General features: G+C 51.3%; 1 protein-coding gene across 4 annotated transcripts in view; it reads left to right on the top strand.

Annotated features, from left to right (window-relative positions):
* GGT5 (gamma-glutamyltransferase 5) overlaps positions 1-23,871 on the top strand; it is a 45,381-nt gene extending 21,510 nt beyond the window's left edge. Inside the window, exons 3-14 of one of the 4 annotated variants that reach the window (XM_053205922.1) lie at positions 2,320-2,450; positions 3,344-3,439; positions 3,955-4,150; positions 4,747-4,904; positions 5,443-5,589; positions 6,481-6,617; positions 6,998-7,188; positions 7,593-7,699; positions 7,893-8,011; positions 8,120-8,230; positions 21,804-21,859; positions 23,588-23,871. In XM_053205922.1, coding sequence (XP_053061897.1) covers positions 2,320-2,450; positions 3,344-3,439; positions 3,955-4,150; positions 4,747-4,904; positions 5,443-5,589; positions 6,481-6,617; positions 6,998-7,188; positions 7,593-7,699; positions 7,893-8,011; positions 8,120-8,230; positions 21,804-21,859; positions 23,588-23,714 — 1,576 coding nt within the window. In that variant the 3' untranslated portion in view covers positions 23,715-23,871. Of the gene's footprint in view, positions 1-2,319; positions 2,451-3,343; positions 3,440-3,954; positions 4,151-4,746; positions 4,905-5,442; positions 5,590-6,480; positions 6,618-6,997; positions 7,189-7,592; positions 7,700-7,892; positions 8,012-8,119; positions 8,231-10,617; positions 11,083-21,803; positions 21,860-23,587 lie in introns of those variants that run through there. The other 3 variants (XM_027044107.2, XM_015077587.3, XM_027044108.2) reach the window with 3 other exon arrangements.
* Positions 23,872-23,912: the final 41 nt, after the last annotated feature.

Below are 23,912 nucleotides of genomic sequence, written 5' to 3'. Positions count from 1 at the left end.
TTAGCATTGAGCTCCTAATTCCATGTATTATAGTTGCCAGTTCTCTGGTGAAATTCTTAATCTTGTTTTTTATACCCTTCAATGTACTGTGGTCTGACAGTTTCAAAATCTGGAGATCCCATGGGTCTTTCTTCATTGTGCTTTATCTTGGGCTTTGTTTATGCTGTCTTACTGCCTTGTTTGCTTGGCTATTTTAAATTTAGCTTTTGGGGAATGTGTTAAAAATTATTAAAAATAATCTAAGGCCCAGGATATCATCTTCATCCAGTTTGATTAACAGTAAGGACTTGAAGCTTGGGCCACTGGGCTCATCAAGGCTGACCCATTTCTCGTTTTACTTCCAGAGCAAGGACCCATCTCCAAGTGTGATTCACCAGCATACCCAACCCCCAGCCACAGTAGGGTGTCAAAAGCATTGTGTGGCTTCTTGGCCACTTCTTCCAGGACCAGCAAACATCTTTCTCTCTCTAGGCTCCTCTTTCTCTAGGCCTGTATTTCTTCCCAGCTTGTGATGTCTTTAAGCAGATGTTTTCTATTTGTCTGGATTTTCTAGTGGTCTGTAGGAAGTTTGGTCTGAATTATTTAGTTTCCTGTTGTGGGGATGTCTGAGTTACATTTTGACAGGTAATTTTGTTAAATATGTAAGGGTGGGGGGGAGGCAGAGGCAGGGGACCAAGTAAGAGATGTCGCAATAGCCCAGATGAGAGATGCTGGTAGCTTGGATCTGGGGATGAAAGAGAGTGAACAATCATGAAGGACTCTAGCATTCATGGCCAGCACAAAGGTGTGAATGGTTGTGTCCTTTCGAAGATAGTGAAGGGAGGAAAGGAGCCATTTGGCGGGACAAGAGGTGGTAGGAAAATGCAGTTTAGGTCATGTTAAGAGTGAAATGCCTCAAATAAAAACTTAAGAAACAAACAAAACAAACAAAAAAGTGTGAAATGCTTCTTAGACACCCAGAGGAGGTATCTTGTGGATGACTGTGGATGTGACTGGAGTTTAGGGGAGAGGACTGAGCTGGAGATAAAATTTAAGCATCATCAGGGTGGAGGTTGTGATTTAAGCTCTGAGCCTAGATCAGCTCGTCTGGGAGGAGATATAGTGCACAAGGATGGAGGACTGAGCCTGATGCCTTCAGCAATGTGAGGTCAGGGAGGTGGGGGGAAAACCAGAGCATGGTGGTGATGGTGGTGGTGGTGGGAAGGTGTCTTCTGGAAGGTGGGTATAGAAAGCACGTCCAGAGTCAGGAAGCAATGAGTCAGGTGAGATGAGGCTTTTATAATGGGAATTAAAAAAAAAAAAAAAAAGATTTTACAGTTTGTCTTTTGTTTTTGCTTATGGTGTTTTCTTCTTACTAAGCGTTTGTGTTTCTCTGTGTCTGGATGTGACTGTATTTTATGTGTCCCTTTCCCATTCCAAGATTGCAGATGTCCATGTGGTAGCCATGTGTGCCCATGTGTGAGCCCAGAGAAAGGACTCAGAGAAGGGTGTGAGCCCAGAATGGAGTGGTCAGGCTGAGATGCCTGAGCTGAGGGAGGGTGCTGGGGTCAGAGGTCCAATGTGGTGGAGGAGGGGAACCAGGTCAACTCCCTCTTTGGGCCTTGGTTTCCCCATCTGTAACTGGTTTAAATGCTTGCTTCCTTGAAGTACTGGAGAGGATTCCTGGGTGTTCAGGAAGAGGCAGCCCCCAGTGAACTATACAGGGCTGTACCCTAAGGACAAGGTCATTTCCTTGACACAGGCCAGTCTGACCAGCACCTTGGAGCTTAAGGGCCCACCCCTGGGTGGCCATGGACAGATGTGGAGACTAAGGCCAGAGAGCATTCCCATAGACACTGGGGCCCTAGGAGGGGGCTGGGGAACCCAAGTCCCTGGTGGCAGGGCAAGAACCTGGGGTCACCTGAAAAAGTTCAGTCTTAAAGGGGTTGGGGCCTATGTGACCCCAGCGAGATGGGGAGGGGGTGCTGCCCAGGCTGGGCTCCTGGACTGCTGGGAGGGACTGGAGGTCTGGCTCAGGCAAATGAGCCAGGGCTGCTGGAAGGGCCTAGGGAATCATGACAGCAAAATCTTCTTACAAACTGAGAAGCTCCTTATATATGTCAAGGGGCATTGTAAATGGTATGACAATTTGCCATCTGTAGAGGGCTGTGGACCTGTGAGCAGCTGGACTTGAGGGGGCAGCTGACCTAACCCAGGGTTTGGTGGCAGCAGAAGGTCACCTACCTGTCACCATTCCCTAGTAAATGCCAACCGAGTAAGCCCATGTTGGGAGGCTGGGGCAGGGGAGCCAGGCCTCTTACTGTATGCCGTGTCCCCCAGAGCCATCCTCCAGCAACATGGCTCACCTGTGGATGCCGCCATTGCGGCTCTGGTCTGCACCGGAGTCGTCAACCCTCAGAGCATGGGGTTGGGCGGAGGGGTCATCTTCACCATCTATAACGCCACCACAGGTGAGTCCGCATGGGGAACCCCGTGGGGAGGATGGGCTTGTCCACAAGTGCTAACAGTGAGGTGCTTATAAACATCCCCAGCGTTTGCTGAGCTGTCCTGCCCACCCATGCCCCTTCTTGGGTCCTCTTGGTGCCCCTGCCCTTCCCCCCAGCTTGTCTTTGTGAAGACTTCACGGCCATCTCAAATCTTAGCACTGTCAAGGAGGAGGAATTTCCTTTGCCCTTCAAGGTCCTTCTGGCCGGATTAAGAATTAAATTGACCTGAGAGAAATTAATAGGACAAAATCAAATTTAATTTCTGGGGAATCCACACAGACACGGAAATTCCAAAGACAGGCAAAAAGAGCTAAGGAGAAGGGGTAAGGGTCTGGGACTTCAAAAGGAAGGAGTGCAATTCACAGGAAGATAAAGAAGCGTAAATATTTGCTAAACAAATGTGTGTGGGGAGGGGGGAGGTCCTGGGAAACAATGAGAAGCAGAAGACTTTGACCAAACAGGCCTTGCAAGGTCCAGTCTACCTACCCTACCTCATTCATATCCTAATATAGTTGTCTGTGGTGATAGCTGTCCTCCTGGAGCCGGTCCTCTGTGTAAATTCTTTCAGGCAGTAGTGGAGGGGGTGGGGGAGGTAAAAAGCTTTTCCTGATTCTGCTGGGTTTTAATTTGCTTTTAACTCACAAATAATCTTCATGCCAAAGTGGCCCATCTTTGGGAAGCCTGCTCTTGGCCCCTACAGCACAGAGGCTAGTTCATGGTACAAAGAGAGAAAGTGAGGCCTAGAGTAGGGCCAGGGCTGTGGCAGGGCAGGGGGCTGGGGGGGTGGTTTGTGTGGGATGAGGCCTGGCAGCTACAGGAGTGCCCCTGAGCACTCACATGCTCTGCCCCAACTCTAGGGAAGGTGGAAGTCATCAATGCCAGGGAGACGGTGCCTGCCAGCTATGTCCCCGGTCTGCTGGACCAGTGTGAGCAGGCCCAGCCACTGGGCACAGGTGAAGCCCTTGGAGGGACCACAGGCTCCCACCCCATCAGGTCACTGGGGCTGACCAAAACACTCCCCTGAAGGGGCGTCTTGGACAGGCTCTGACACCCTGGTACCAGGAGATAGCAGCTAGCTATGGAGGTCCTGACCTGCCCCCATGGAGGTCCTGACCTGCTGGAGTTGGGGGAGGGGCTCTCTGAGTAGGGGGTGGTGATCTAAGCATAGGAACCAGCCTAGCAAAGGCTTGGAGGGTTCAGTGGAGAAGGGGTGGTGGGTGGGGTGGGGGTTCCTGGAGCCAGTTTGTGCTGGGCCCTGAGGGAAGGCAGTGGGGAGCCATGGGGGTTTGAGCAGAGAGGGTCATGGTCAGGTGTGGGCTCCAGAAAGCTCATTCTGGCTGCCACGCCAAGAGGGCCAAGCTGGAGGGGCAAGGGTGGGGGTGGTGGAGAACCCCTGGGGCAGGCTATAGGGCTGAGGCCAAGGTGGGGGCAGCCTGGGGGCAGGGACACGATGCCACTTGCCTCCTAGGGGCCCAGTGGATTGGAGTGCCCGGGGAACTCCGTGGCTATGCTGAGGCCCACCGTCGCCACGGCCACCTGCCGTGGGCACAGCTGTTCTGGCCCACCATCTCCCTGCTCCGAGGGGACTACCGCATGCCCTTTACCCTCAGTCAGTTCCTGCAGAGTGACTTCCTACGGCCTTCCCTGTACATGACTTCTCTGAGGTGAGCACTTCCCCAGGGAGCCCCAGGGCTCCTGCTCATCTCCTGGGTTCAGGCTCTGGCCTGTCTTTGCCTGGCTCCTACCCCGGTTCTACCTCAGAGCCTCCTCAAACTGGAGGGTTGACCCTATGGTGGTATTGGGGGCCTGAAGGCCAGGAAGGCCAGTACTTTGCGGTTTCAGACTTTCAGGCTCCATGTGGCAGAACCTAATCTGAGTGGCTCAGGCCATATCCACGTGATGGGACTCCAGGGTGTGGATTTGGGCTCTGCCACCGTCCTCTGGCCCCTCTGGGCTGTCAGGAGGGCTTTGGCCACCCCCCTTGCCCACCCTGCCAGTCCGCTGACCATGTCTTCCCAGGGGTGTCCCAGGCCCTGCTAGGGCACATACACTCCTTAGGCCAGGGTGACGGGTGAGGTGAGAGGCCTCAGCCCCACCCAGTCTTAAAGAAACCATCTCCCCTGATGTCTACACCAGGCCCTCGGACCCTAGACCAGGACTGCCTCCCTGTAGGGTCTCAAAGAACCCACAAGAGCCCCCACAGGAGTGTGGCTGCCTTCCAGGACCCGGCCCCACCCTGAGTCTGCCCCCAATTCCCCAGGCAGCTCTTTTTCAATGGGACAGAACCTCTGAAGGCTCAGGACCCATTCCCATGGCCCGCGTTGGCTGCCACCCTGGAAACCGTGGCCACAGAAGGTGCAGAGGTCTTCTACACAGGGACGCTGGGCCGGACGCTGCTGGAGGACATTGCCAATCAAGGTCAGCTGTGCTGAGTTCCCAGAGCCCACAGCTCTGCCTGAGAAGGAGCTGGCTCTGGATGCTAGGAGTGAAGGCAGGCCCTTCCCTAATCCTTGCTGGAGTGTGGACTGCTCCCAGGACTTGGAGAGGCCATGTATCCAGGCCTGCCCGCTGCTGGCCTCCAGGACCCCGTGGTCAGAGTCCTTGAGGAGCAGAGCTCCCAGAAATTAGGGCCAACAGAGGGGAGTTAGTGGTGGCCACAGTGGGCTCCTGGGCCTGGAGCTGTCCACCACCTTCACAGTCTGTCAGAGGCCACCTTGCCTCTCTCACCTTCCCCTCTTCTCCCCACCAACCTGCCTGCCTTCGGCCTCTGTCCACCCATCCCTTGCCTGGCTCTAGGGCCCAGCCCTGACGCCGCTGCCCACAGACCTTCCATCACCCCTAGGGCTCTAGAAGCCTAGGGGATGGGGGAAGCCCCACCAGGTGACCTGGGATCCATGGCTGTCACTCTGCCTCAGTTTTCCCATCTGCACATGGAGTCTTTTCTGTCTCATCTCAGGTAGCCAGCTGACCCTGCAGGACCTGGCAGAGTTCCAGCCGGAGGTAGTGGATGCCCTGGCAGTGCCCCTGGAGGACTACACCCTATACTCACCGCCACCACCCGCAGGGGGTGCAATTCTCAGCTTCATCCTCAACGTGCTCAAAGGTAAGAAAGACTCTCAGCCCTCCCACCCAGAGTCCTGCCCCCATTGGGAACTTCAAGCCCAGCGGTAGCTCGGGGCAGCCTTCCTTTTCCAGCTCAGCCTCCTCCTCAGACACCAAAGATGGGGCTGTGGAAACAGGCAAGATGCTGTGCTCTAGAGCCTCTGGAGCAGTCCACACTCGGGGCTTTGCTGAAGGGTCTGACACCATCCACCCAGTGAGTCCTTCCCTGCAGGCGATCCAGTCCTGGGGCACAGGAGCAGGTGGGTGGTGCAGGTGGTGAGCTGCCGGGCCCGTGTGTGCATCCAGGGCTGAGGCCTGGACTGTGAGATGGTGAAAGGGGGTCCTCGCAGTGTCCAGGGTTGGAGCTGCCCGAGGCTGACTATCTCAGTTCCCTTGGCTGCCATAACAGATTACCGCAAACTTGTGGCTTAAAGCAACAGAAATCCACTCTCTCATAGTTCTGGAGGCCAGACGTCCAAAATCAAGGTGTCAGCTGAGCCATGGCTCCTCTGGGGACTCTGAGAGACAATCTGTTCTTTGTCTCCTCCAGCTTTTGGTGGCTGCCAGCACTCCCAGGCTGCGGCGACATCTTCCCAGTCTCTGCCTCCCGCTCACAGGGCCTCCTCCTCTTCTCTGTGTCTGTTTTATAAGATTACATTTAATTGTGTGATTACATTTAGAGCTCACACGGATAATCCAGGATAATCTGCTCTTTTCAAGATCCTTAACTTAATCACACATTTTGCCATATAAGGTAAAATTCACCCTTTTGCCATATAAGGTACTATTCACAGGTTCTAGGGATCAGGACATGGACAAATCTTTTTTGAGGGGGGCCAACATTCCACCCGCTACACGGGGTCATCCATATCTGCACCTCTCCCCTTCCCAGGGTTCAACTTCTCCTCTGAGTCGGTGGCCAGGCCCGAGGGGAGCGTGAACTTGTACCATCACCTTGTGGAGACGCTCAAGTTTGCCGGGGGACAGAGGTGGCGACTGTGGGACCCTCGTAGCCACCCGGATATCCAGGTGAGATGGCCTGTGGCTGGTGGAGAGCCCCCGTCCCAGCCCCAGGGCTCAGCATGAAGGGAAGGCCAGGCTGTTCCTGGACTCCAAGAGTCTGGCTGGGTGAGATTGGAGGGAGATGTATGAGGTTTTAGGACAGGACAGCCTGGCAGTGGCCCAGGGCAGGGAGGGTGAGGAGGTCTGCGGACTAGAAGGGGCCCAGAGTGGCAGGTGTGAGAGAGGCAGTGATGGCTCCATATCTCAGAGGGCCCGGAGGATGAGCAGCGTCTGGTGGTAGCCTGGGCTCAAGGGGGGTGCACGGGAGAGGGCCTCCAAAGGAGACCCTCTTCTCTGTGGGCCTACCTGGCACCTTACTGTTCCTACCATCTGCCCGGCCACCCCAGAACGCCTCCCAGGACCTGCTGGGAGAGGCTTTGGCCCAGCACATCCAGCAGCAGATCGACGCTCGGGGTGACCACCATCTCAGCCACTACAGCCTGGCCGGGGCCTGGGGCCACGGGATGGGCACAGCGCACGTTTCTGTGCTGGGGGAGGATGGCAGTGCTGTGGCAGCCACGAGCACCATCAACACGCCGTATGTTCCTGCCTGTTCCCAGGCCCTGCTCCTTTGCTCCCTCAGCTTGTTTTACGGGCCCCCTAGTCTCCCCTTGCTTGCGTCCATGGGGCAGTACCTTGCTTTTCCCTTTGCTTCTTCTCTGTCAGAGGGGCCACACACCTCTGTCATTTCTGGCTGAAAGGCTGCAGATGGGTGGCCCTGAACCATGACCCGCTTGGGAATGAGCTTTACCCAGAAGGATGCCCTAACTGGGGGGCACAGGTGGATCCTTGGGGGGCAGTGCCAGGGAGAGAATGGCAGCTCCAGCATGCTAGAAGGCTGCCACTAAAATGAGGGACTCCTGGAAAGCGGTGCTCGACAGCTTTGCTGGTGTGGGAGACTGGCGCCCACAGCCCGAGCCCAGGCTCTGCATCTGTCTGCAGCTTTGGAGCAATGCTGTACTCGCCACGCACGGGCATCCTCCTCAACAATGAGCTTCTGGACCTATGCTGGAGGCGCTCCCCGGACTCCAGAGTCACCCCACTACCTGGTGAGACTGAGGACCCCACTGGCAAGAAAAGGGAAGGCAGGCAGGCTGGGCGATGCAGTTTGGCCCCTGGGCCAGCCCCACTGCCTCGCCCAGCCCCTGTTTGCACAGCGGTGAATGGAGACAGAAATGGAGGGGTGGTCTGGAGGGTGCTGGCTGGAAGTGCGGCTGCGGGTGACACCCATCTGGCCTCTAGTTCCAGGCGAGCGACCTCCATCATCCATGGTCCCCTCCATCTTGATCAATGCAGCTCAGGGGTCAAAGCTGGTGATCGGTGGGGCTGGTGGGGAGCTCATCATCCCTGCTGTGGCTCAGGTGAGTCGGGGAACTCCTGGCTGGAACATCCCCCCTCCCAGGGACAGGGAGGGGTTGGTGTAGGGTGGCTGGTGTCCTCCCTTCCTGTGTTCTTCTTCCCTCCCCCAGGCCATCATAAACAAGCTATGGCTTGGCTTTGACCTGAGGACTGCCATTGAAGCCCCTATCCTGCATGTCAACAGCGAGGGCCATGTGGAATATGAGCCCAACTTCAGCCGGGTAAGGCCACTGTCCCTGACACTGCTAGGACAGATGCCTCAGTGCATGCTGCTCAAAGCCCCTGGTAGGATCTCAGTCGCTGAGTGTCTTAGGATGGGTACACTTCCACTTCCGGGGCCATCACGGGTTCAGAAGCTCAGTGGGGGAGGCACCAGGCCAGTCTTGTGGCCCCCAAGTCAGAAAATAGGGTTTTGTCCATACTTCTCCCAGGCCAAGTACCTCTGCACCTTGGTTCCTGCTCTATTCTGTTCTCTCCAGAAGCTAGTTTTCCTGGCTGTGGTCTCTCAGACTCCCTCATGGTGATCTGTTTCCTTGTGTGATTTATAGCTTTCATGTGTGAGTTTATTTGTAAGGGTATCATTCCTGTGACAGTCTGCATAGGGATTTCTTTCTGGGGCATGGGGGTCGCACTGGTGCTGGTTCTTATGGATGTTTCTTGGTTTCCCCCACACAAGCAGGTGCTCAGAGCTAAATTATGTTGTCCAACTCCCTGCCCCCACTCCTCTGCCCCAACCTTCCTCAGAGATTTGCTGGGCTGGCAGAAGCCTTCCCTTCACTAAGATCTCATTTAAAAGTCTGGCAGCTTTTCAAGCCTCCAAGTTTCATGCCTGGGGTCAGTTCAGCCAGCTGGGGTTAAAGGTCCTCAAAGCTGCCATTTCTGCTGTGAGCTGCCTCCCATGGCCCTTAGAACACTGAGGACCATAGACAGAGGAACATTTACTCCAAGGGAATATATAGTCCCTGAGAACCTTGGTCTTGGGGGCTGGAGACTAAGGACTCTCAGAGTCCGAGGAGCTCCCTCCCTGTATAGGGTCCTCCCCATGGCAGAAGGACAGTGAGTATGCCCTCAGGGCTCATCTTCTTGGGCCCTCCTCTTTGACCCTTAACTGAGGTTTTCACTCTGTGAACATCAACTCCCTGAGGAGTTGTGCTCTGAGATCTCAGAGAATCCAGCAACCCATAGGCCAAGATCCTCAGCTCTCTTGGAGAGGTTGAGTGTTGGCTATACATCCAGGGCCTTCTATGGAGAAAATCCTAGACCCTGGGTGGAAACCTTGAGTCTCCAAGGGTTATCATAGCCAAGGCTAGGGACTAAAGGCCAGAAGGGTCCTCCTTCCTGAAGGCCTTGGAGTTTGGCCACTAGATGCTAAGGAACAGAGTCCCTGATGACCACAGGTCCTGTTGTGGCCTCAGCTATGAGGACCTCAGCCTTCAAATCTAAGGACCTTGGGCAATTGGTGCATCAGGCAGAGAAACATAACCCAAGGACATGGTGCTCTGGAGACCTCGCCCTACCACTGTGACATCAGGTTGGAGGCCCCAGTCTTGGGGACTGTAGAACATCAAGGTCTTTGTAAATAGAAGTGACTGGCACCTAGGGTCAGTGGGCTAAGGTCCTTAGTCTGTTGGTCCAAAATGTTAAGTGGAAATGTGGGGCCTGAGTAGCACAGGCCTCTACACTCCAGGATCTGTGTAAAAGTTACAGACTGGTAAATGTGTAAGCGCCATAACCCTAAGGCAAGGTACTCAGTTCTTAGAAACCTACACCTGCCTGGATTTCTGACACCCTCAAATTCCATAGTCTCACTGTCTCAGACCTGAGCCACATGCTCTGAGCACCTTACCCTCAGGACCACTGGTGCCTTTAGCCTGGGGGTCAGTGTCCTTGGGCTCATGGATCTTCAGAGAAAATGGTATCTGAAAATTTGAGTCCTTCCTCCAGCTGATTCCTCAACCATTGGGGCCCTAAGCTTTCAGGGCCCGAGGTCCTAAGAAGTTTACCATGTTCTTGGCAACCAGGATCTCTGGTCTTCTCATGTCAGTGTTGAGATGGAAGGTCCTATGTAGCCTGACTGCTGGTGCCAAGATCTTTCCTCTTCCATGCCCCAGGGCCCCTGGGCACTCCCCACCCCTCAGTTGGGCAGTTCCTATGTATGGAGGAGCTGGGACTCTGAGAAAGGTCCCAAGCTCTGCCTTAAGAAGGCTTTGCTCTCAAAGTCCTCAAAATTAGAGGTCTCGCAGTGTAAGTCCCCATAAGCCATTTCTCTGCCAAAGCCGCTGGATTCCTCAGATGTTGCAGCTAGGCCCCTGGTATCCTCAGATCCAGGACAGAAGTGATCTTGCATCTCTAGCTCCTTCTGGCCTGGGTGACATCCTCCCCACCATGCTCCCTGGAGCCTGGCTTCTCCACTGGGACCTTTGGTGGGAGGTCACAGGCTCCTCGCCCTACAGATGAGGCTGCATTAGCACCCTCCCATCCTCACCGCCACTGGTGCCCAGTCCTGCCTTCCCCGTTGGGGCTGTCAGACCTCTACCCGGGGCCCTGCCCCCTCTGCAGGTGTTGCGAAGCTGCCTTCACCTGTGCACTGGCCTTCTCTCCTCTCCAGGAGGTGCAGAAGGGGCTCCAGGACAGGGGCCACAACCAGACCATGAGGCCCTTTTTCCTGAACGTGGTCCAGGCCGTGTCCCAGGACGGGGCCTGTGTGTATGCCGCAGCGGACCCAAGGAAAGGTGGGGAGGCCTCGGGCTACTGAGGAGACTGCTTCTGGCAGCTGCAATCCGGCCCACTGTCAGTGTGTGCTCAGGCTGGCCTTGGCTGTGGGACCCAGCACCCAAGCAAGATCTGGACCCTTCGGCGGAGGGTCAGCCTGGGCTGCAAGAGGTGGGGACAGGCTGGAAGATGGACGACTGTGGGGACTGAGCCCTCCCCAGAGTCTCATGTGGCCCTGCCCTGGCCCCCCAAGCTTCTGCTAGACCTCTTACTCAGGACCGTGGCCCACCCTCCCTCCCCACCTGCCCCACTCCCCATCTGTATACCCTCTAGTCCAAGATTAAAGAGGAGGGTGGACCTCGGCATGATTTGGGGTGTAGGTATGGGAAGGGACCCTTAGCACACACACAGCTCTTACAGTCCTTCACCACACACCACCGTGAAGGTGTGGAAACCGAGGCCTAGAGACTGGCTGGTCCTGCCCAGGACACCGCTGCTGGGCCTCTGCAGTGTGCCTGCCTGGGACCTATCAGTGGGAAGGCAGGGCTGTGGCCTGGGGGCGTCTGCCCCCCAGGCTTGCCAGGCCTTAGGACCATCTCTGGATCTTGTCCCATGTGCCAGGAAAAGGCTGGATGAAGTAGAACTTGGGACCCCACCTCAGCCCCCAGCCCCATCCATTGGCCCCATTCTCACCCTCGGCACTGTTGACATTTTTGGTGAAATAGTCTTTGTCGGGGGGGCTGTCCCCACATTGTGGGATGTTGAGCAGCATCCCTGACTTTTGCTCGCTAAACGCAGCAGCACCCGCTACCACCACCACTGGCCAAATCATCCCCAGTTAAGAACTGCTGTTCTGGACCCATTAGCCCCCCACTGCTGAGAAGGGCTTTGCCAGCTGCTGGGTGGGCTGCCTGTCCTGGAGGGGCCTCGCTGGACTGACCTGGGGGGTCTTACCCCACACCGGTTCCTGGGAGCACTTGAGTGTCGCCCAAATGTCCCTCAGGGGCATACCTCCACCTGGCAGGTTCTGGGGATCAGCTCTACCGCTGAGCCACGGCCTCCCACCCCGCTCTGGAGTTTGGCCAAGCAGGGCAGGAGTAGGTACAGTTTCCATGGCTGCTGAGATAAAATACCACGAAGTGCCTTCCAACTACAGAAATCTATGCTCCCATAGGCTAGGAGTCTGAAATCAGATGATGGGGCCGAAAGCAAGGGGAAGCCAGGGACGAGTTCCCTCAGGGGACTCTCAGGAGAACCCTTCCCGCCTCTGCCCACTTCTGGTAGCTGCTGGTGTCCCTTGGTGGCCACATCACTCTAGGTGCTCCGTCTGTGGGGAGGTCATGTGGCCTTCTACTCTTTATGTGTGGAAGTCTCCCTCTGCTTTGGGCAGGGCTGGGTGGAGAAGGCACCCTCGGGAAGTGTGTAAAGACACTTGTGGGCATATAGGGCCCATCCAGATACTCCAGGATGCTCTCTTGTCTCAAGATACTTAACTCAGTCACAAAGGCACTTTTGCCATATAACGTGCTAGGGATCGGGATGGGGACTGTTGGTTGACCACAAACGGGGAGAGAGGGCTGGATGGGGCAAGTCTCTGATCTGAGCCTGACTGGGAGGACAGAGGGGGGTATTCTGGCAGACTCTAAGAGAAAGGACCTCGGGGCCGTTCACTGCTGCACCCAGGCAGCCTGGGGGCCGCAACTCCTCCTAGAGTCTGACTTTGGGAGGGAGTGGGAAGAAGGCTTTAGGGAAGGGCGGCTATGGCTCAGGAGTCAGGGGTGCAGAAAAAGTGGGCTCAGACAAGCAGGAGTGAGGCCGTTTCTGACCTAGTGGGATCCAGAGGCTGGCCTTGGCCACCATCCTGGTGGCTCTAGCACATCATTCACTGAACTTCACAGCCAGAAAGGATGACAGAACTTCTCTTCTCTATACTGCTTTTGAGGCTTAACAAAAGTCCCAGGCCCGGCTCTCATGGGCCCAATGGGTCTCTCCCTGAGGCTCAGTTACCACACATGAGTGATGGGTCCCCATCCCAGCTCTGTCTCAGGTTTCTGGGTCATCAGACCCCATACCCACACACCAGCCAGGGCCACAGGCACCTCGGACTCAACACACCAAACTGGAAGCCAGCTCTGAGGCAACCGGAAGCTCTCTGTTGTCTACCTCTCCCCCTCCAGTCACCCGGTTTCCTCTCTCTGACTGCGTGGCTCAGCCCTGCCTCCATTTCCTTATCCTTCTCCACCTCCTTGTTGCTGCCACTGCCTCGATCTGCTCCCCACTCAGACAATGATGGGCTTTGGAAGATGCATACCTGGTCTTGCCACGAGGCAGCATGGATTCCTCCTTGTTCCTGCTGCTCCTGGAGGAAGCCTGCTCTTCTCCCTCCCTGCTCCTCCGACCCTCAGGGACTTGCCCAGCCCCTGCTCACATCCCACCCACCAGTAATGCCAGGTAGCCACCCCCTTCCCGGCCCATCAAGGGACTCTTACTGCTGGCTCTTTACACATCTTGTTACACAGGGGAAATCAAAACCAGGGTTGGGGTCCCTGGGTGGCTCAGTCAGCTAAGCGTCCGTCTCTTGATTTCGGCTCAGGTCGTGATCTCACAGTTTCGTGAGTTCAACCCTACGGGGGCTCTGCTCTGCCAGCACAGAGTCTGCTTGGGATTCTCCCTCTCTCTCTGCCCCTCCCCTGCTCACGCTTTCTCTGTCTCTCTCAAAATAAATAAATAAACATTAAAAAAAAAAAAAAAAAAACCAGGGCTGCAGTATCTTCAAAATAACATTGGCAGAGTACAGATGAGCCCCTAGAGCCTATAGCTAATGCAGGATCAAAGGAAAATTCATTGCCTTAAACAGTTGCATTAATAATAAGAATCAAAATGAATAAAGCATTTAAGTGAAATTTAGTGCAGGAACAATCAGAACAATCAGGAAAGCAAGAGGAGAGGTTCAGTAACAACTGAAGGAGAGACTGATAAATTTGAAATCAGAAAAACAGGTCAGAAAATGTTATTCAACTGCCTACAGTATAAATGAAAGAAGTGTGAATACACAAAAGAAGAAATGGCAATGGGGAAATTAGCTAAGATATAGAGGCAGTTAAAAGTATAAAAAACCTGGGGCGCCTGGGTGGGCCAGTCAGTTAAGCATCTGCCTTTGGCTCAGATCATGATCTTGTGGTTTGTGAGTTCAAGCCCTGAGTCAGGCTCTATGCTGACAGCTCAGAGCCTGGAGCCTGTTTCAGATTCTTTGTCTCCCTCTCTCTGCCCCTCCTCAGCTCGTGCTCTGTCTCTCTCTAAAAAATAAATAAACATTAAGACATTTTTTTAAAAAAGTATAAAAGATCACTCACCTTCGTCCAAATAAAGCTGGCAACTTTGATAAAATAATGTCCTTACTTTCTAGGACAACGTAAGTAGGGTTGCCATATGTGGGACATACTCATACTGAAAATATTGTTGCTTATCTGAAATTCAGATTTAATTGAACCTCCTATACTTTTATCTGCTAAATCTGGCAACCTTAAACATAAATGACAAACAGATCCAAGAAGGGGCAAAGATCTAGATGTGTCAATGATCATTGAAAAAATTAAGAACATTGCAGGAACACTAGCCTACCTCAAACACCCTTCTAGAAAGTTCCTCGGGTGAAGTGTGTCCTGCCACTAAGGCCAGAGACCTGTCCTGCCAGTTAAGCTTCCACAATGAGGAGCAAGAAGGAAAATGTCCACATTCACTTTATGATGCCAGCAAAGCACTGACCCCAAACCTGCCAAAGCAAGTCACAGGCCAATTGTGTTTATGAAACTCAATCCCAAGTTCCTAAAGAAAGTATTAGCAAGGAGAATCTAGCAACACATTAAAGCAATAACGTGTCCTGCCTATCTCAGTGGTGTCGACACCAGCACAGCCAGGAAGGTCTTCTCTTGGTGTGAGTGTTACTCTTACCTCTTATCTTTCACCCAGGGAGAAAAGTCACAGGCTTATTTATCTCCATAGAGACTGAAGGAGCATTGGACAAAATTCAACACCCATTCTTGATTAAAAAAAGACAAAGCGCTCCTGGGTGGCTCAGTGGTTAAGTGTCCAACTTCAGTCAGGTCATGATCTTGTGGTTTGTGAGTTCAAACCCCATGTTGGGCTCTATGCTGACAGCTCAGAGCCTGCTTTGGTTTCTGTGTCTCCCTCTCGGCCCCTCCCCTGCTTGTGCTCTGTCTCTCTCTCTCTCTCAAAAATAAACATTAGAAATCAATTTTAAAAATTAAGTAAACAAATCCACCAAATTTTAAAACAAATTATAAGCATACAGCTGTTAAACATGCAGCTGTTAAGCATATGCTGTTAAAGCAGCATGTGAATAAAGCTAAGAAATCAACCACAATACAAACTCCACAGAGAGATGTAAATAAATACGGAAATCTTGTCTCTATCAGACAAGGAGCATTTCAAAGCAGTAAGAAAAAGATTATTAGCCATACCTATCTGACCAAATGGATAGCCATCTAGGCAAATAATGAAGGGGGATCCCTGCCTTTTTATTTACATCAAAATAAATTCCAGTCAGATCAAGATTTAAGAGTAAAACCATATAAATATAAAACAAAATACAAAAACAAAAACAAAGAAAACCACAGGGGCGCCTGAGTGACTCAGTCAGCTAGGTGTCTGACTTTGGCCCGGGTCATGATCTCACAGTTCGTGGGTTCAAGGCCCACGTTGGGCTCTGTGCTGACAGCTCAGAGCCTGGAACCTGCTTCCGATTCTGTGTTTCCCCCTCTCTCTCTCTCTGCCCCTCCCCTGGTATTCTCTGTCTCTCTCTATCTCTCAAGAATAAATAAACATTAAAAAAAAATTTTTTTTTAACACAAAGAATACAGGGAAATTTATTTATACTCTTAGAGTGGGGAAAGCCTTTTCAGGCATGGCATAAAATCAAGAAGTTGTGAAAGAAAAAAAAAACAAAAAAAAAGATACATTTGAACACAGAAAAAGTAAAAATTTTGATGTGGAAAACATCTTAAAAGACCAACGGACAGTTGCAACACACGAATGGATCTAAAGAGTATAGTGCCAAACAAAATAAGTCAGAGAAAGACAAATGCCATATGATTTCTCCCATGTGAGGAATTTAAGAAGCAAAACAAATGAACAACGGAAAAAAAAAAGAGACAAACCAAAAAACAGACTCTTAACTCTAGAGAACAAAAGAGTGGTTAGCAGAGGGGAGGTAGGTGGAGGGGTGGAGGAACTAGGTGATGGCAGGAAGGAACGTGCTTATCGTGATGAGCACAGGGTGATGTATAGAATTGTTGCATCACTATATTGTACACCTGAAACTAATATAACACTCTATGTTAAATACCTTGGAATTAAAGAAAAATCTTAAAAATAAAAAATAAAAATAAATTAGAAAAGACCAGGGAAAAACTTGGGAAAAATCATTTCAGTACAAAAAATATAAGGGGCTGGTTTCTTTAATATTTAAATACTTAAATACTTAATATCAAAGAGCAAGTATCCAGTAGAGAGATGCACATTAGACCACAGAAAGAGAGCTACAAATGGCCGCTTCAACATAGAAAAAGTTGCTTAACCTCACTCATGAGTAAGCGTGGCCAATAAAAACAGTGAGACCCCCACAGGGACAGAGTAAATAACTCGGCTCAGAAGGCTTCCTCTGTGAATTCTTCCCACCACTGATGGAGGGAAACACATCAGTCTTACACAAACTTCCAGAGAACAGAAAAGAGGAAACATTGCCCAAGGCTTTAAATGAGGCCAGCATCATCTTGAGAACAAAATCTGACAAAGACATTTCGAGCAGTGAAAAGTAGAGGGTGATTTCATTCATGGACAGAAATGCAAAAGTTCCTAAATGAAAGACAAGCAAACCAAATCACTCCCAATTTGGGTTTATTCTGGGAGTGCAAGATTGGTTGAATATGAGAAAATCAAGCAATGCAATTCATTGCGCTAATAGCCTAACAGAATAAAGAAAAAAAAAAAAAAAGGATTGACCATCTCAATACATGCAGAAGAGAGTTTGATAAAATTTCCCAACTTGCACTCACAATAAGAACCCTTAGTAACTGTAAATTGAAAAAAAAAAAAAAAACCTCCTTAACCTGATAAGTCACAGCTGCAGAACCTTACAGTAAACATCATACTTCATGGTAAAACACAAAAAGCCTTTTTTTTGAGATGGAAGGCTCAATCCCTTTGAGACCAAGATAAGCATGGCCAGCTTTCATCATTTCCTTTCATCTGTGTAAGTTTTCACCAGTATAATAAGGTGAGGGAAGAAAAAATAAGGCATAAAAATTGGAAAGGAGAGCATAACGCTATATAGCTGCTCTACCATTAGAAATAGGCGAATTTAACACAATTGCTGGAATCAAGGAAAATACACAAAAAAACCAATGGTATTTCTACATACCAGCCACAAATTATTTTTTTTAATAATTTTTTTAAATATTTACTTATTTTTGAGAGAGAGAAAGACAGAGTGCAAGCGGCAGAGAGGCACAGAGAGTGCGACATAGAAACCGAAGCAAGGCTCCAGGCTCTGAGCTGTGAGCACAGAGCCCATCACGGGGCTCCAACTCATGAACCATGAGATCACGACCTGAGCCAAAGTCAGACGTTTGACTACTTAACTGACTGAGCCACCCAGGTACCCCAAAAACATCTTTTGGAACAGAAATCATAAAAGCATAAACAAAATCAAAGCCTAAAAATGAAACTAACATCAGTATGCAAGGCTTCTACAATGAACATTATAAAATAGAATCGAGAGAATATAAAAAAACGTAAATAGGGGCACCTGGGTGACTCAGTTTGTTGAGAGTTCGACTTCGGCTCAGATCATGAGTTTGAGCCCACATTGCACTTGCGTCAGCCTGTCAGCACAGAGCCTGCTTCAGATCCTTGGCACCTCCCGCCACCCCCCCCCCCATCTCACTCTCTCTCTCAAAAAATAAATAAAGCATTTAAAAAGACCTAAATAAATGGAGAATTATACTATGTTCATGGACTAGAAGGCTTAATGTTGTGAAGATGCCCATTCTCCCCATATTCATCTATAGAGCCGGTGCAACCCTAATAAAAATCCTAGAAGACTTTTTTGTGGAAATTGGTAAGCTGATTCTAAAATTCATACGGAAACACCAAGAACCAAGACTAGCCCAGGCAATTTTGAAGAATAACCTAAATGGAGAACTCACATTACCAGGTATCAAGAATGAGCTACGCAATTAAGTAATTATATAACTGGTAAGTAAGGCAATTTGGTATTGGTGAGAAGATAAACTGGGCAATAGGACAGAACAGAGAGTTACCGTATCTCTGATAGAAGGTTCACAGCAGTGCAGAGGGGAAAGGATGCTCTTTCAACACATGGTACTGAGTCAACTGGATATCCACGTGAAGAATGTGTATCCTGACCCCTCCTACCTCACACCGTGCACAATCTATTCCAGATGGCTTGCGGATCTAATTATGAAGTATGAAGCAATAATGCTTTCATAGGAAAACATAGGACAGCTTTGTGACTTTGGAGTAGTCAAGTGTTCTTAAATAGGACATAGAACCGACTATAAAAGAAAAACCTTGATAAACTGGACTATATTAAAGTGAAGAATTTCTGTTCAACAACAGACATCCTTAAAACAGATAAAGGCATTAAAACAGCAACTCACATAGTGGGAGAATATTTACAGTGTTTACATCTGACAGCAAACTCTTATCCAGAAAAAAGAATTTCTGTGAATCAGTTTGAGAAATTCAGGTAACCCAACAGAAAACGGGCAAAGGACTCGAATAGGCACCTCACAGAAGAGGTGCTCCAGATGGCCAATGAACATATGAAATGTGTATTGCTTCACTAGTGTCAGAAAAACGCAAAATAAGTTCACAGTGTGCTGCCAGAACATACCTCTCAGAGTCAGCAAAATGAAAAAGACTGAAAATACCGAGTGTTGGCACAGATATGGCAAGATGGAACTATCATACGCTGCCAGTGAGAATGTCAATTGGTAAAATCACTTTGGAAAGTGGGTATTATCTGCTGAAGCTACCACACACGTAGCTCATGCCCAGCAATGCTGCTCCTGGGAACATACCCAACATAAATTTATATATGTACGCATTAAAAGACACATACAAGAATGTTCACAGCACTAGCCCTTATAGCTCCAAATTGGAAACCAACCCAGTGTGCCTCAGCAGGAAAATGGATAAACAAATTCATTTGATGGACTAATACTCAGGAAAAAAAAGTCAAGTGCAGCCTCATACCTCAACATGATTGAATCTTTTAAACATGCAAAAAAGCCAGACATAAGAGAGGATCTGCTCTATGATTCCATCTATGTAAATTACAAAAACGTTCAAAACTATTTTATGGTGTGAGAAATCTGTGGCTAACCTGGGAAGGAGGGGGAGGGCAGTGACTGACAGAGAATGGTGGCGGGCCAAGGGTTGGTACTGTGCAATTTCTTGACCTGAGTGGTAGTTAACTGGGCATGTTCACTTTGGATTAATTCATTGGGCTGTACCCTGAGCTTTCTTGCCTACAACTTAAACTTTATTTATCAGGGTTCCATCAGAGAACCTGCAACTATGGGAGCTGGCCAAGGAGTCTCTGTAAGGCTGTTGTTTTCCACCTGATGTTGGAGCTAGAGGTCCATGTGGCCAAGCGTCTGGAAGAAAAGGTGGCATTAAGTGGAGGAGAGGATCCAGAACTAGCTGGTAACCCAGGAGTTGACTGGAACCCACACGGACTGGCTGAAACCCAAGACCCTTCTTGTTGCCAAGGGCGATAAAGATTTCCTGCAGAAGCTGGACCCCTTTGTCAGACATCTGGCCCAGGAGTCGGGGAAGCTCAAGATGGCCTGAGGACAAGTGGAACAGCTGCACCCATGACCTCTGCTGGAGCCGACAAGCTGAGTCAGCAGATAAGCCCTGATGAGTCTGAGCTGTGAACAACGTTGCTGATTCATTTCCCCACTGTAAATCTTTCATGGAAATCTCTCTTGTGGTCCACCCTGCCTGGAAACACACATGGAAGGGAATTCTGGGAATGTTGTTCAGGGAAAGAAAGCTCAGTGGGCCTCGCAACACGTTTCGTCCATCTGGCAAAGAGCAAAAAATGCAAAGGCTCCTTATGCTGATGAGGGTGTAAAGGACTAGGCTCCGTCAGTAGGTTGGTGGTGTCAACGAGCACAACTCGAGGCACAACTCAAGGAGGAAAATGCACGCACTGCTGAGCCAGTCAATTCATCCTCTGGTGTGAATTTCTCCTCTGAGTCAACCTGAACTTATTTACAAGGTGCAACAGTGTTTGTGGAAGCAAAAGACTGAGCACAGCTTAATGCCCACAAACTGGGGACTCGTTAAGTAAACTGTTCTGTTTGAATTTTTTATTTTTAATTGTAAAATACAGAAATACATAACGTTAATCACCTTGACCATTTACAAGTGGCCGGTCCAGTGGCATTAAGCACGTTCACACTGCTATACAGCCATCCTCCTCTCCCATCTCTAGAACTTTGTCGTCTTCCCAAACTGAAACTCTGTCCCCGTTAAACACTAACTCCCCGCTCCCCCTTCCCAGTCCCTAGTCCCTAGTAACTTCTGTTCTACTGTCTGTCTCTGTGAATTTGATGACTCTAGGAACTTCATATGAGTGGAATTGTACAGTATTGTCCCTTTGTGCCTGGCTTATTTCACCAAGTATTAGGTCTTAAAGCTCATCCATGTTACAGCATGTGAATAACATGCCACTATATGGATGGACCATATTTTCTCTACCCATTCACCCATCAATGGACACGTGGTTGCTTCCACTTTTTGGCTATCGTGAATAACGCTGCTATGAACATTGGTGTATCTGAGGTGGGGTTTTTTCTTAATTTATTTTTAGTTTTTGTTAAGTTTATTTATTTATTTTGGGAGAGAGAGAGTGCACAAGCAGGGGAGGGGCAGAGATGGAGAGAGAGAGAAGCCCAAGCAGGCTCCACATCGTCAGCGCAGAGCCTGATGTGGGGCTCGAATTCATGATCTGTGAGATTGTGACCGGAGCCAAAACCAACAGTCAAATGCCTAACTGACTGAGCCACCCAGGTGCCCCTTCGTGTCTATAGTATTTATTTTCAACAGTAATGAAAAGTGTAAGGCCATCTTTTTGCACCTCTGCCTCTGGTGTATAGAGAAACCAACGGCTGGAACAAATGGACCCCAAAAATGTATTAAGGTTTAATCACAAGTTTATTCCTTGTTCCGGTAGCAGTACTGGATGGTAGCAGTTCCGGTGAGCAGGTCAGTGACAGAGGGAGAGGGTTCCCTGCCACATGCTGGGGACCCACTTTGTCCCAGGGCCAGGGCCACCTTTGCATCAGAGGGAGCAGCAGAGAGATCCTGGAAGGGTACCAGTGGGGAGTGTTATGGTTCAGGCCTGGAAGTGTCCTGCCCTTTTCTGCTGGCTTTGCACAAGCTAGAACTCAGTCACGTGACCACCCCCAATTGCAAAGGAGGCTGGGAAATGTAGTGCAGCATGCGGCCCTGACGAGGCACCTGGGGGGTTGTGGACTCCTCTGCTGCTAGTAGGCACCTACTCAACTTCACTCCCCTGATGGCTTTTGTCCTTTTAAGTTTGGCTGAAATGGGACTCCTCCAGGAAGCACCTCTTGATCTCCCACTCCGGAGATGTGCTGCACTGAGCACCCCTTCCCCTCTGAGCAGCCACTGGACTGTGAGCTCTGAGGACAGAAGTGGTGCAGAGTAGGCACTCAGTCACCCCAGGGCTTGTGGGAGGAACCAGCCTGGCCAAGGAAGGGGTCCTGCTCCCCACTGTGCTCTATCTGTTCCTTGGCCCTGAGTTAATGGAAGGGCAGGAGGAGAAGCAGACACTTCCCCCATCTTAGTCCTGTGGCCCCTGCTAGGGCCCGTGGGCTTATGTGGTTCCCACTCTTGTGAACACCTAGGCCTGGCTCTGGCACCCTTTGCTCTGTCCCTCAGCCCAGGGGTGTTACTGCCTCACCAGCTACTTGACTTCCTGACTCTCCCATCACTTGTTTCTAGGTCCCTGGATTACTGCCCCTGCCCCCCTCTGCTCCAGAGCCCGACCAGTACAAAAGGTAGGGGACTGGCCATTGGGTTCTGATGCCCTGGGACTGTGGTTTGGGGAGACCACTTCTCTGAGGCAATGGTTCCCTGACTTTAATGTCTCTAAAGGAAGTCTGTGGGGGCTATGGAATCTTCCCCCTCACACAGGCCCAATAGCACCCGACTCCCTACAGGCCCCCGGGAAAACCCATCAGGTGTTGGGGCTTCCCAGCCTGGCCTGTCCCTGGCACTGGGAATCCCTGATGTCTGGGGCCAGGGCCACAGACAGGGCACCCCTTCTCCTGCTGGGGAAGGGTGGAAGCGGCTCTAGGGCCCAACCTGGAGGGATGAGTGAAGGGTACAGGAATGTAGGAATGTAGAAAGGTTGGGAAGCCCAAGGGAGGTCATGTTTTACTCTTAGGATAAAGCCCAACCACCATTGCCTGGTGGGAGAAGCATCACTATTCTTCAGACCAGACTCCACTTCTCTTCCTCTGAGCCTCTGCCCAGGCTGTTCCTCTGCCTGGAACGCCCTCTTTCACCAATCACATCTCTGACAATTGACCTATGCTTTCAGGCATGGTCTGGGAGCTGTGAAGCTGCCCCTGCCCACCCTTGTGTGCCTGCTCTCACAGGTCCAGGCTGCTTTGACCAGGAAACTGACCTGTCATCCGCTGACTTGTGCCTGGCCGAGCCAGCCTGGCTTGGCACAGGGACACCCTGAGGACCCAGGTCAGTGGGAGGCCAGCCTTGCTTTGCCTCATCTGCAGAGGAAAGTACCTCTTTCCAGGGGGCCAGCCCTCAGCCCCATCCTTCCCTGAGCTGGAAGCCGGGAGACGTGGGGTAGTAGGGAGTAGGGCCAAGGATATCCCCAACCCCTCACTCCCATCTCTGTTCCTTTGAATGTACCCCATTGTGCACACTTGCCTCCCCCAGACGGCACCTGCCCCTACCACTCAGGTTTCCACCTTTGCCCAGGACTGTTGGCCAGGAGCAGGTCTAAGAGATTGGGGAGGCCTGGGTTCTGGCCCCGGTGGCCAGTGTCAACTGGAAAACCTGTGCTCCTGAGACTGGGGGGTGACTTGAGAGGCCCTCCCAGCAGAGAGAGATGCAGAGGTGGGCTTGCATGAGCCTTAGCCAAGGTTTCAACAGCTGGCCCAGCTGAAGAGCAGACACAGACCGCCCTCCCCTAGGACCTTGGGTAGCCTCCACCTCCCACCTCTGTTCCTACCCTCTGCTGCCCCCGTGTGGCCACTCTCAGCACTGCATGTCGCAGTGAAGGGGGCCTCCACTTCCAATCAATCACCTCTCGCCCAGGGTTCTACATTCCTTGGGCAAATTCCCCCAACCCCCACCTCTCAGCCTGAGCCACGAGACTGGACCAGGGAGCACCAATCTCCAACCCCACCCTCCACTGTGCTTTCTCTGAGACCCATGATACAAGCTTGACCCTATCTGGCCTAGGCCCTCCCATGGCCCCCACTCAGCACCCTCACCACAAAGAGGGCAGCAGTAGCAGGAGGCCTGTGCTCCATACCCAGTTCCTGGGCACTCCTGGGTAAAGTGCCCAGGGACCCAGAACATGGGCTCTGGTCGGGAACTACCAGTCACTGCCTTCAGGGCAGTGCTGGGGCAGGTGACTGTGCTGGCCCATCCCAACTCCTGAGTACCCGGCATGGCATCCATGATGAACCCTTTGCAGACACTGTCCTTTGTCCTCAACCCACAAAACAGACACTGTTCGCAATCCTGCTTTTCAGATGGAGACAGGCTGGAGAGGGACATGCCCCAGGTGGCCTGCCAGTGGATGAAGGACTCAGATCTGGGTTGCTCTGGGTGCTTTTGACCCCACAAGGCAACCATGGAACTCTCTGGAACTGGAACTGAAGCACAGCATGAGCACCAGGACACAAGGGAGGGGGCACCACAGGTTTGTTTTCTCCTGGTACAGGTAGGGGTGGTATTTCAAGTGACATTCCAGAACGGTTGGAATTACAAGCCTGGAGTTCAGAGTGACTCTCCACTAGGGTGTGCCGAGGCCTCTCCACACACTGAGCCTCTCCCACTCAGGCTGGGGCAAGTTCA

This window comes from Acinonyx jubatus, chromosome D3 (assembly GCF_027475565.1).
Source record: "Acinonyx jubatus isolate Ajub_Pintada_27869175 chromosome D3, VMU_Ajub_asm_v1.0, whole genome shotgun sequence".
NCBI classification, from domain to species: Eukaryota; Metazoa; Chordata; class Mammalia; order Carnivora; family Felidae; genus Acinonyx; species Acinonyx jubatus.
Note: the sequence above shows the minus strand (reverse complement) of the source record. Positions and strands in the feature narration are given on the sequence as shown.